At 47.8% G+C, this 12,450-nt stretch overlaps 1 protein-coding gene across 1 annotated transcript in view; it reads left to right on the top strand.

Annotated features, from left to right (window-relative positions):
• The window catches only part of LOC8026823 (ryanodine receptor), a 561,398-nt gene that overhangs the window by 468,033 nt on the left and 80,915 nt on the right, over positions 1–12,450 (top strand). The window contains exons 94-96 of the mRNA XM_040217827.3: positions 3,996–4,072; positions 8,183–8,337; positions 10,594–10,682. Coding sequence (XP_040073761.2) covers positions 3,996–4,072; positions 8,183–8,337; positions 10,594–10,682 — 321 coding nt within the window. The remainder of the gene's footprint in view (positions 1–3,995; positions 4,073–8,182; positions 8,338–10,593; positions 10,683–12,450) is intronic.

The following is a 12,450-nucleotide window of genomic DNA, read 5'->3' as shown; positions in this document are numbered from 1 at the left end:
CGCAAGGGGAGTAGCTGAACTTCAGGATGGGCGGACTGTGGCCCTCGTGACGAACTTCCGAAACAAAACGCAACGCCTCACGAAAGGTGCAGCCGTGGGCCACGTCGAGAAACTCCGAAACCCCGCCGAAATCACCGCGATTACTGACAAATCCTCGCCGCCCCAGCAAGACAGTACGTCGCCAGCGCAGCTCGACATTGACCCTAAGCTTCCGGACCCTAAACGGCGACAGCTGGTTAACCTCCTCGCCGAATACCGCGACTGCTTTGCGACGTCGTTGAAGGTGCGCCAGACCGCGGTTGCCAAGCACCGCATCGTTACCGAGGACGACGCGCGCCCTGTGCATCGATCGCCGTACAGAGTCTCCGCTAAGGAAAGGGAGGTGATCCATCAGCAAGTTCAAGAGATGCTGAATGACGACATCATCCAAGCTTCAAGCAGTCCATGGGCCTCTCCAGTCGTGCTGGTTAAGAAGAAGGACGGAACTCTTCGGTTCTGCGTGGACTACCGGCAGCTCAACACGGTTACGAAGAAAGACGTCTACCCACTCCCCCGCATCGACGACACTCTAGACCGGCTGCGCCACTCTCGATACTTTTCATCGATGGACCTGAAGAGCAGCTACTGGCAAATCGAGGTCGACGAACGGGACCGAGAGAAGACAGCCTTCGTCACGCCGGATGGACTGTACGAGTTCAAGGTGATGCCCTTCGGACTATGCACGGCGCCAGCAACTTTCCAGCGTGTCATGGACACCGTACTGGCAGGGCTGAAGTGGCAGAGTTGTCTCGTCTACCTTGACGACGTCGTAGTATTTTCAGCTGACTTCGACGACCACTTGAGACGACTCCGAGCTGTTCTTCAAGCCATTCAGACCGCCGGACTCACACTCAAGCCGTCAAAGTGCCGGTTCGCCTATGACGAACTGAAGTTCCTTGGCCACGTGGTTAGTAACGAAGGCGTCCGCCCAGACCCCGAGAAGACTCGCGCCGTCGCGGCATTTCCAGCGCCGACAGATAAGAAGGCCGTGCGAAGATTCCTTGGACTTTGTGCCTATTATCGACGCTTCGTTCGGGATTTCGCAAAGATTTCCGCACCACTTACGAATCTCACGAAGGACGCCGAGAAGTTCGAATGGGCCGAGGAGCAACAGCAGGCATTCGACGAACTGAAACGACGACTCCAGACTCCTCCTGTGCTTGGACATTTCGACCACGATGCAGAAACAGAAACTCACACGGACGCAAGTAACGCAGGACTGGGCGCAATACTAGTCCAAGTGCAAGAAGGCATCGAGCGAGTCATCGCCTGCGCAAGTCGGACATTGTCCAAGGCGGAAAAAAATTACTCCACGACTGAGAAAGAATGCCTTGCGGTCGTCTGGGCAATAACAAAGTTTCGTCCGTACTTGTACGGGAGCCCGTTCCGTGTAGTCATGGACCACCACTCGCTCTGCTGGCTTGCGAACCTGAAGGACCCGTCAGGACGCCTCGCTCGATGGAGTCTTCGACTACATGAGTTCAACATGACAGTGGTCTATAAGTCAGGCCGCAAGCACAGCGACGCCGACTGCCTGTCCAGAGCCTCCGTCGAAACCCCTTCCGGCTGCAGCGACGACAATGACGACGAGTGCTTCCTAGGAGCAGTGAACACCGACGATATGACACGACGTCAACGGGATGATCCTGAGCTGCGCGCATTAATCGAGCACCTGGAAGGGGGCAGGAGTACCGTGCCACGTGTCTTCTCACGAGTACTGCCGACCTTCGCCATCCGACAAGGTGTACTCTACAAAGAAAACTTCGGCGACAACAACACACCGTGGTTGCTGGTAATCCCGAGTGACCTTCGAGAGGAGATCTTCCAAGCCTGCCACGACGACCCGACATCCGGACACCTTGGTTACAGCCGGACACTGGCCCGTATTCGTGAAAAGTATTACTGGCCGAAGCTCCCCAAGACCGTCCACCTATACACACGATCATGCCATGAGTGCCAGCGACGCAAGAAACCACCGACGAGGCCGGCCGGACTTCTGCAGCCCATTTCTCCTTCAACTACACCCTTCCAGCAGATCGGAATGGATCTACTTGGTCCTTTTCCGCCTTCGACGTCGGGGAACCGCTGGATCATCGTCGCCACAGATTATCTCACGCGGTACGCCGAAACGAAAGCTCTTCCTTCAGGGACTGCTGTGGAAGTCGCCAAGTTTTTCATCGAGTCCATCGTCCTCCGGCACGGCGCACCCGAAGTTTTGATTACAGATCGCGGATCTTTGTTCATGGCCCAGCTGACGCAAGAGATCCTTCGTCTCAGTGGCACCGGCCATCGTCGAACCACTGCATACCACCCGCAGACCAACGGGCTGACCGAGCGACTCAACAAGACAATCGCCGATATGATCTCTATGTACGTCGACGTAGAGCACAACACGTGGGACGAGGTGTTGCCCTACATCACGTTTGCCTACAATACGGCGGTTCAGGAGACCGCTGGTACATGGTCAGAAGGTAACGACCATGCTGGACGCAATGCTGCCCCATGAGCCATCTGACAATGAGAGCGACGACGCCCAGGCAGTTGCTCAACGTGCCGAAGAAGTCCGCCAGCTCGCCCGACTCATGATTCAAGACCAGCAACGCGTCGACGCGGGCCGCTACAACCTTCGTCGCCGGGACGTTCACTTCCAGCCCGGAGAGAGGGTGTGGGTGTGGACGCCCATCCGTCGCCGCGGCCTCAGTGAGAAACTGCTGAAACGGTACTTTGGACCATACAAGGTACTTCGTCGCCTCGGCGAGCTGAACTACGAGGTGATGCCCGACGGAACAAGAACATCATCACGCCGCCCACCACGACCTGAAGTCGTCCACGTCGTGCGCCTGAAGCCGTACTGCGCTCGATAGGACTGTGAATCTTATGTGTTTCAAGTGACTCTTCAGTTTACCGTTCTTTTTATGGGCTTTGTCTTGTTTTAAAATGCATCGGGGCGATGCACTTTTTAAAGGGGGAGTAATGCCGCGCGCCAAGTAGGCAGCGCGGCCGTAGCCTAACGGTTATCGCGCTTGCCTCCCACGCGAAGGGCCAGGGTTCGATTCCTGGCCGCGGCTATGCATTTTTGTTAACACTGTAATGTGATGTTCTGGTGAAATGGAGAACCGTCTAGCTGATTCGAGGTCAGAATTTTCTACGCGTCGAACCTTCTACGTCGAATGCTCCAGAAGCCAACGTGTGTACAAAAGCGGCTCCGCAGGCAAGCCGGAGTCAGTTTCGCTCCAGCGTTCGACTGTGCTGCTACGCCGACTTCGACGCCCGCGACGCTCTGTTATCATCTTTGTTCTCCCTTTATTTTTTGGCACAAGTTCGCCACATTAAACGTTTATTTCTTCCCGTTTATTTCCTTTTATTTTGGTCACCACCCGTGACAATATGCATTAGGAAGCTGCTGTTAAAATTAGTATTCCGAAGGTCACTCGGTCGCATATTGTGCACATAAAATCAGTTTAGAGAAACGCGTGTGTTTTTGTACCTCACTCTCGGTTTTAAAATTCCGAAATTGATGGGAACTTCTCCCAAGAACTAGAACTAATAGTTTTTTTGTTTTTTTTTACTTTTTAGGTTTTGATGTGTTTTGTCAAAAATATTAGGAAACAACTGCTTGCGTGGGGACTATTTCAACGCTATGAGTGAACCTATACTTCTACTGAAAATCGTGTTTTATTATTTGGTATATCTAGACGAATGGTACAAACAAAGACTGCTTTAGCGGTTGTCTCGTAAAATGCAAACAGCAATTTATCCCGACTGAGCAAGAACGAGTGTGATATGTAGAATCGTTTCGTTTGTTTGTTTTCATTGTTTCGTTTTCATTTTCAAAATATTACTATGGAAGTTGCTAAGTTCCTCCTCTTTCAGTACCCTTGCTTTTTAGTCAGATGCGGGATGATTGTGCAGACTGCATAGGGATGAGGGATGACCACATTTATTTTCCTTTTCAGCGCATGCTGCAGCACCTGAAAGAGAAGAGAGATGTCGGGTTCTTCACTTCCATTGCGGGTCTCATGAATTCTTGCAGGTATGAGCCCATCTTCTTTCACTTATCAGGTATTTGCGACAATAAGTAAGCAGAAAATGTTTCCCCGAAAGAACAATGTTTGGAGTGCAGTATTTATGCGGTCAGAATAATTTAAGAAATTCTGAAAACCTCTCTTATTTCAAGACCGACATCTCGAAATAGAAGCATGTTTCGGAATCACGGCAAGAAGTGTCTCACGGGGTACACATTTGCACTAGGAATAATTCCTCTTTTTTTATTTTTAGGAATGTGTATTTTTACATACTTGTTCTATCCAGACAACTTAATTAAAAATTTATAATAATATCAGTCTATCAGTATAAGTGTGTTAGCATTATTATGCGCCCAGAAAGTGAGGGAAATGAGGGAACGAGAGCGCTTGAAGACGCCAAAACGTCGAGCACTTGTTGGAATGATTATTGGGTAGACGTCAAGCCTTGCTCTCCACTGCACCCGTCGAAAAAGTACGAATGCGAGAGCCAAACACCGGACGCCGGCGTTTCGCGTTCTAATATGTCCGACGAGTGCAGTGGAAACAAAGGCTGCAAGCTTTACGTCTACCCAATAATCATTTCAACCAGTGCTCGACGTTTTGAAGTCTCCAAACGCTCTCGTTTTCTCCGCTCCCTCAGTCTCTTGGCGCATTAGCATTAGTGTGTCATTATTAGTATATTAGTATTAATATATCAGTATCAGTGTAAGAGATAAGTTGCGAGTCTGTGCTTGTCTGTCTTACGTGATTCCTTTCTGCTTGTTCGTCCTTGTGTGCTGCTATTTCTCGTTTTGTTGCTTTAAGAGTTCAATAAGGAACACTGAAAATAAAAATAAAAAAATTATTTCTTACAGAAAAAAAAAACCTAGAAAGGACACGTATTTTGTTTTAAATATATTCAAAAAATAATATTTTTGAACAATGCTTTTGCCTCCAAATACAATTTAGGTGGACATGGTCACAGTCCCCTAAGCCCCGGCCTGTACTTACACCATTCTTGTTTCTTTCGTGGCTGGAAGGATATCTGACGTGCAAAATGGGGGTTGTAAAATTGTTTCTCCGTGCCGTCATAGTATTTTATTTGGCTGTATTTTTATGTTTGAGAAACAGATAATCTAGATGGAGTCATTGTTTTCCGAAATATCCCAAGATTGTCTTTTTTGCTTTGGTTTGAAACAAAAAAGATAGGACTACCGGCGTTCTCAGCTTGCTAAACAAGCTTCGCTCGTCAAGCTTGTTTATTTTTGGGAGTGAGAGTCGTTTTGCGCTCAAAGAGTCGTTTAGAGCAAAATATCCTTAGGCCGACGTTGTTTGCAGCAAACAACTGTCACAAGTACACGCCTTCACAAGCGCTGTGCTGGTGCTTTGTTTCGTACCGGGACTGGCCTTCTCCTAGCGTCCCACGTCAGCTGTACAGGGTGAAACAAGGAGACGGCAGGCTCTTTAAATCGACCGCAAAATTTGGTTTCTTAACCTATCGCGCTACGACTTTGTGCAGCGTTGCCCACAGATGGTGCATTTTTTTCGTAAAATTTGCAAAGAGCGAACTTACCTGAGGAAAAAGTAAAGAAAGAAAAAGGCTTAGCTCCTATGGAAACGCAGCGAAGCCACCGGTCTGCGAACAACCCGGCGCCGTTTAGCATGGGAGACAAGAGATGGCGCAAGCGGTGGCGACGCCAACTGCCGCCAACGAACGAGCAAACGACGGCGAGAGCCGGCGTATTTAGCAGAGAAGGAACTGCAGTTCCTTGTTGTTACCGCGCCTGTTTTTGTTTCTGCGACTGCCGCCGCCGCTGCAGAACGCGCGCCGCTTTTGAGTCGAACAAATTGTCCGCTAAAAACGCTGGCTCTAGGCGCCGTATGCTCGTGCGTTGGCGGCGTTCATTGCGCCATCTCTTGTCTCCCGTGCGAAATGGCGCCGTGTTGTTTGCAGACCGGTGGCGTCGCTGCGTTTCCATAGGAGCTAAGCCTTTTTCTTTCTTTACTTTTTCCTCGGGTAAGTTCGCTCTTTGCAAATTTTACGAAAAAAATGCACCATCTGTGGGCAACGCTGCACAAAGTCGTAGCCCGATAGGTTAAGAAACCAAATTTTGCGGTCGATTTAAAGAGCCTGTCGTCTCCTTGTTTCACCCTGTAGTTTGCTTTATCTGACTTCATTTTGGTCGTTGGCGCATGTTGATGCTGAATAAAGATGTTCGTTGCCATAGAGGCGACCCCGTTGCTTTGTGAATTGTGCAACTGCCGTAATTGCTACCAAGGTATCAATACCCAAAAGATACCTAGAGAGGAAATAATTTACGAGCCATTTGACTGAGGCAATTGGGCGTTCGTGTCGCATCAAGTTTCTCCAGGTATGTTCCCGTCATTTCGTTTCGAAGAGCAAGTAGCTTAAGTTTTTAAGCGCACCTGGCCTGCCAAAACGAATTTCGTGATGCCCCCATTTTAATTGTGCATCATTAAGGCCCATTCACACTCTTGCAACCGAGTACGACCGAGAGAGACGAGACCTGTTGAAACCTCCTAAAATTTCTTAGGACGAAAGAACACACTGGCACCCTGGCGCCATCTATGCGGTGACCCTAGAACTACATTTCACAAGAGCGAAGGTTTTGCAGGATTTCCGAGGTCAAATGTGCGTAATACCTAAGAGAAAGGCTCGTTTATAACGTTGACAAACGTTTTTCGAGCCAAGAAAAAAAGGATAATGCGCGAGAGAAAAATATGCACGAACTTCAAGTTCACACTGCTACCCAATAGATGGCGCCAGTGTGTCCTATCGTCTTAAGAGATATTAAGAGGTTCCAAGGCACCCGCTTCTAAGAGGTCGCAAGTGTGTGAACGGGCCTATAGGCTCACTCACCTTGCTTGCCATGTTACCAAAAAAAAATATACATACTAACTTAAAAAATAAAAAATAAATTATTTTGTTCGTTTTTTTTTTTTTTGTTTGTTTTTTTCTTCTTTTGGTCGGTTTTTACTGCACATCGACCGAAGCTGAGAGGCGCTTTCCTTGGACGTTCATGGTTGCGGCATCCGAGCGTCGCAGACGGTTTTAGACGGGTTTGGAATAGCAGACGGACGCAGGCAATGTCGCACGCCGATACGCCGCTTTCGTAGCCGCGTAGCCGTGTCTCACGAGCGTTGCAGAGGACGATGAGTGGTGGCGTAATAGCAGATAATGACCGAGGCTGCCGTGCATCGAGGTATAGGAAACCTCTGAAGCCGAAATTACGCCACAAGAGGTGAAGCCGGGGGAGGCTTCCGGTTTGGAGGGGCACGCCTCCAACGATAAACCAAACACTAACACAACCAAAAGACGCTATTGGACGGAAAGGACAGCTCCTTTGGTGCCAACACCCTTGTAGGCGTTCCCATTAACCGCACATCTACTTCTTGCTTCACTTGGGTTTTCATCGTTTCGCTGGCTTGAGGCGGTATGCCACATCCTCTTCCTACCTCCACGCTGCAGTGCGTGTCCTCGCACGACTAGCAGGCGGTATCAGACCCCAACTTAGACGCACTGAACGTCGCGACAGGGAGACTTTACGCTTTGCGAGCGTGTTCGGCCGAGCAGGCAAACCCATACAGTAATAAATGGCGGGGCCACTGATCGCTGGCCTCCCCCTAAATTGCGTTGAACGGCGTAGAAATTGCGCAATTTTTTTACGTGGGAAAATTAAAACAAAAAGTACATCTCCTATGTACACCTTTTACAAAAAATTCATTTCAGTGTCTTTTTAAGTCGCGCATCTGGTGTTTTTGCGCAAGGTGTTGCATTGACGCTGAGTATTAAGTGCATAGCATTTATACGAATAGCCTGAGAGATTCCGTGTCTATGGATATAGCCTCTAAGATGTTGCAGTGCCATTGACACTGACGTCATCCTAAAGGAGCTCTAAATGCCTAATATTTAGAGGTTTTTTTGTGACGTCACATGACACTGTGAAGTATCGTGATACTGACAGATGTTTGCATTCATAACACCCCCGCAATGTGCCCTTCAGTCGCCTCTTTACTGTACCCAACATGAAGATGCCCCATAAGTGCTATACGGTTGGAGGGCCTTTGTGAAATGCCGACAGCCAATTGCTTGTTGTTGTTATTGTTCTCATTTCAAGTGTGCTGGACCTGGACGCGTTTGAGCGCACTCAGAAGGCGGAGGGCCTGGGCGTGGGCTCGGAAGGCACGGCGGGAGAGAAGAACATGCACGACGCCGACTTCACCTGCGCCCTCTTCCGATTTCTTCAACTCCTCTGCGAGGGGCACAACCTGGGTCAGTGCACTTGCACTGTATAAGGCAGCGTTTTTGCACGTTACCGTGAACTCGCCGAAACCACCTACTGGATTGTCGCTGCTCTACCGCTTTGTTTCTGCACATCTATCAGGGCAACGGCAGTTATTGCGAATGTTTTGTAGGGATCCCTGTGGATATTAACGGCTTATACTTTATAATGGAAGGTGGCTTGTGCTAGCTAGCCTAAACACAAACATACCTCATTATGATAACGGTACTAATCCCTGAAGAAGGGAACAAAGGACAAGCATAAGTCTCCAAACAAAGCTAGGTGACTGATGTGCTACTGAAACAACTCGACTGGTTCTTCTGGCATCGAACAAGGAACCTCCCCATTTCCAGTGGAGAGCTCTACTAACTGAGCTAACCAGGAGTTAGACCTCGGTAGAGCAAACAGGTTTTAACGACTGACGCGAGTCTAAAACGAGCAGGGGTGAACGGCCAGAATTTCAGGGTTTTGATGATAATGCAAGTAAAGCAAAGGTGCAAGCAAGCTGGACAAGGATATCGATAATTATATCTGGAGAAGGGGAACAGGGGGACAAAGGCCAAACATAAATCTCCAAACACAGCTAAGTGACTGGTGCGTGACTGAAAATATTTGCCTGGTCCTGGTATCGAACCAGGGACATCTTCATTTCCAGTGGAGCGCTCTACCAACTGAGCTAACCAGGAGTTAGATTTCAGTAGAGCAAAAGGATTTTAACAATTGCCACCAGTCTCACACCAATAAGGGTGACTGGCCTGGGTTTTAAGGTTATGATGATAACCATCATAATCATCATAATTCCTTCTCCAAGGATAATTAATGTTATTCTTGACCAGCTTGGTTGTACCTTTGCATTAATTGCATTATCATCGAACCCCCCCCCCCCTTCCCTCTTTAACAAATCTATGTCTGTAACTAACACTAGGCCGTCGGGGCGATTGTGAAAGAGCTTTGAAGATCGGGCCAGAAAAAATCTAAAAACTTACACCACCCAACTCCTCCCCTCCCCCCCCCCCCCCCCCCCCCCCCCGGCGAGAAAATACTCAATTTTCCTTTGCGTCGCCTTAACAACAGACCCACTAGGGGGACAGGGTTGAGACTTTGGACCGGAGACACGCGGGAAAGAGCCCCCATTTTCCTCTTTCCCGCCTGTTCCCTAGCTATTCTATCTAGTAATACTTCTTTCAGTTTTCCCTAGATAATTTCCACCAGTACACTATCCTCCTCTTTGTTGCATCTACTATAATTCAGCCTTCAAAACCATCTGGTAGAACCAAGGCCCTGGGGTACACCTGTCGCCCTTCTGAATGTGCTGGCTCTTCGCATTGCATGGGGCCCAGTATATTTGGTGCTAAATGCTTCCCGCTAAAATTAGCGGAAATCACAATTTCTGTGTGACGCTGTGACGTCCTGCGAGCACCTTTCCCTTAAATACAGCTGAGAAATTGTTCTGCTAAACAGCGGGAAAATATATCCGTTAACTTTAGCAGGAAGATTGTGGCGTCACCTTAACCGTTCTCCACTAAATATTTCATAAAATTGGGACGTCATGTCATATTCTACGTCTCATGACGTTACATGACCCTGCGATGTCATTCATGTGACGGCACGTGATGGCATACTTTCGCAGAAAGATTTAATCATTTCCCGCTCAATTAAGCGGCTAATTTGTGGCATCACGTGAGGAGGTAATATATCCACCTGTTCCAAATTTTGAATGGCGGTGGAAAATTATTTTTGTAGTCTGCTTGAAGCAGGGTCTTGGCTGTCACCTCAGCTCAATTTGCGCGACGCAGCAAGGAACCAGCAGTTGTGCAGAATGGCTGGCTTCTAGCCACTTTCTGCATGACGGAAGAGCGTCACGCAAGTGTTGCGTCAGGTTTCAACAAGGACCGTATTAAACATGAGTCAAGCTGAAAGCTGGCGCAGCCCCTCGCATCCCATCTTTGCCTCGCGTGGGCCATCGGTAGGTGGCGAAGAAAATCTAGCACTTTGGCCTTGTTATCGAGAAGATGTTGATTGACTGCTGCTGCAAATTATTTTGTTCATAAATTATCAATTTTATGCAGATTATTCTGCACGAGTAGATTTGTTGCATTCGTTCACGCAATGGGATCCTGCCGACAGGCACAACAGTGACAATATTTTCTCAGTCCATACTACCGAGCGGCCAATCTTTATTTGATAGTTGGAGTCACGTTTCAATATCTTTGGCTCTTTCTTTTTTTTTTTTTCTTTTTGAACAGAATTTCAGAACTACCTCAGGACGCAGGCCGGCAACACCACAACAGTGAATGTTGTTATCAGCACCGTTGATTACTTGCTCAGGTTGCAGGTGAATATACTCACTTGACTTGCTGTTTCGTTGTTTCTGCAATTCAGTATATACTGACAACAGTCTCAGCGAAATATCCCTCTCAATTAGGTTCCTAGACAATCAAAACTGGGGGATTTGATTAGAATTTCAAACTTGTTGCTGTAGGTCAGGTTGACTTTTTTTTCAAATAGGCATTTGCTCAACGCAAGCTGACATTGCATGGTCCAGTGTTTCTCTGCGAAAGTGCAAGTACTGTGCGCTGACAGTTAAATTTTTGGGGTAATTAAAGAAATAGAAGCATAACCCGACCCCGAAACTATTGACGCATCAAAGACAGGGACGTTGGAAGTGTTCGGGAGATTTCAGGTATAGGGGGGGGTAGGGGGGGGGGGGACAAGGGGATGTCTCACTCCTTCCACAGTATTATTTACCATTACCAGTCAGGGACAACCTTCTGTTGTGCCAATGCGGTCAAAGATATGTAAACTTTTGTCCTCACCTACCTTGAACGTTAATTAAAATGTGTACGTTTTCCACGAAAATGACACAGAAAGACTTCCTCGGGCACAGAAGTATCCGAAAAGTCAGGAGGTAGGGACTAATCAAACAACATGGAGGTTGGATGCACCTACAATCATTAGCTACACATGTAATCTGGTCCCACATAGCGTCTGGTTTAATTAAATGTTCCACATATTCTCTCTGGAACGAGTTAAATTTTATGTGGCTCGGGAAATATATGTGAAACGCAAACACTCTTTTCTTTTATTTTTGCTTCATTCTATCTGGAATACGTAGGCGCTAGGTGGGTCACTGTTGCACTTACCTAGTTCTATTTAAATGCCAATGTGCTGTAGTTGAAACTTCTAGAAAGTGTTTTAAAGCAGTAGCTTCATAGGTTCAAGCAATCTCAGTACCCGCGTAAGCACGAAATGTGAAGGTCGGTCGGTCTGTAAGCACTAAACGATCTTTTAAAAAACATCAACCTGAGCCAGGGATCGAACCCCGGTCACCGGCGTGCAAGCCTAGCACGCAGGAACGGGAGGAGCAGAACCAGGTGGTGTAAGAATGCGCGCGGAGCGGGGAAAGGACAATAAAGAAAGGTGCAGAAAAACGGGTGGGCTAGAAAGAGCGCGTGAAACGAGGGGTAGAAAGGGCAGGAAAACGCGCTTCCCCTCTCTTGGTGACCCAGAAAATTCAGCGCAAAGGCTTTGTATCTGTGTGGTGCTGAAGGAAGGCGAGAACAGCGTCACAAAGAAACCATGGTGTGACGTAATCTGTTTCTATGAGAAGCCCTGCCCTAGGCACCACCCGAACTAAGAGCACCGCCCACCCTAAATAAGCACGCGTAACGGAATGACCAAACATTCTGCCAATTTTTTCACATGTATTACTTACATTTGAGTCATGTGAAACACTGATCTGTATAAACTGCGCATTTTTTACGATTGTCTAAAACATCTCTTTGTGTGAACAACGAAGAATATAGAACTAAGTTTCTCCCGTATAATCAAAACCTTTTGCCAAAACGTTCCGGTTATAACCGAAGTTAAAGTGGAACGAGATTAGGAGTGTACTGCACGGGTTTGCAAACTGTGCAAGCCACTATGTTGAGATCTTGCATCTCCTGAAATCATCTAATTACTAAATGTCAAGTTTCGACAATGCTGGCTGCATCATTGTTTGAATATCTAGGCAGTGTCGCCATCATCATCGCGGTGTCGTGATGGCGATTGCTACAGCTGCAATAAGATTAAATCATAACGCCTTCTCCTGGTGCCACAAG

This window comes from Ixodes scapularis, unplaced genomic scaffold (assembly GCF_016920785.2).
Source record: "Ixodes scapularis isolate PalLabHiFi unplaced genomic scaffold, ASM1692078v2 PGA_scaffold4__175_contigs__length_147842914, whole genome shotgun sequence".
In the NCBI taxonomy this organism is placed as follows: Eukaryota; Metazoa; Arthropoda; class Arachnida; order Ixodida; family Ixodidae; genus Ixodes; species Ixodes scapularis.
This window is presented reverse-complemented; position numbering and strand designations above follow the sequence as displayed.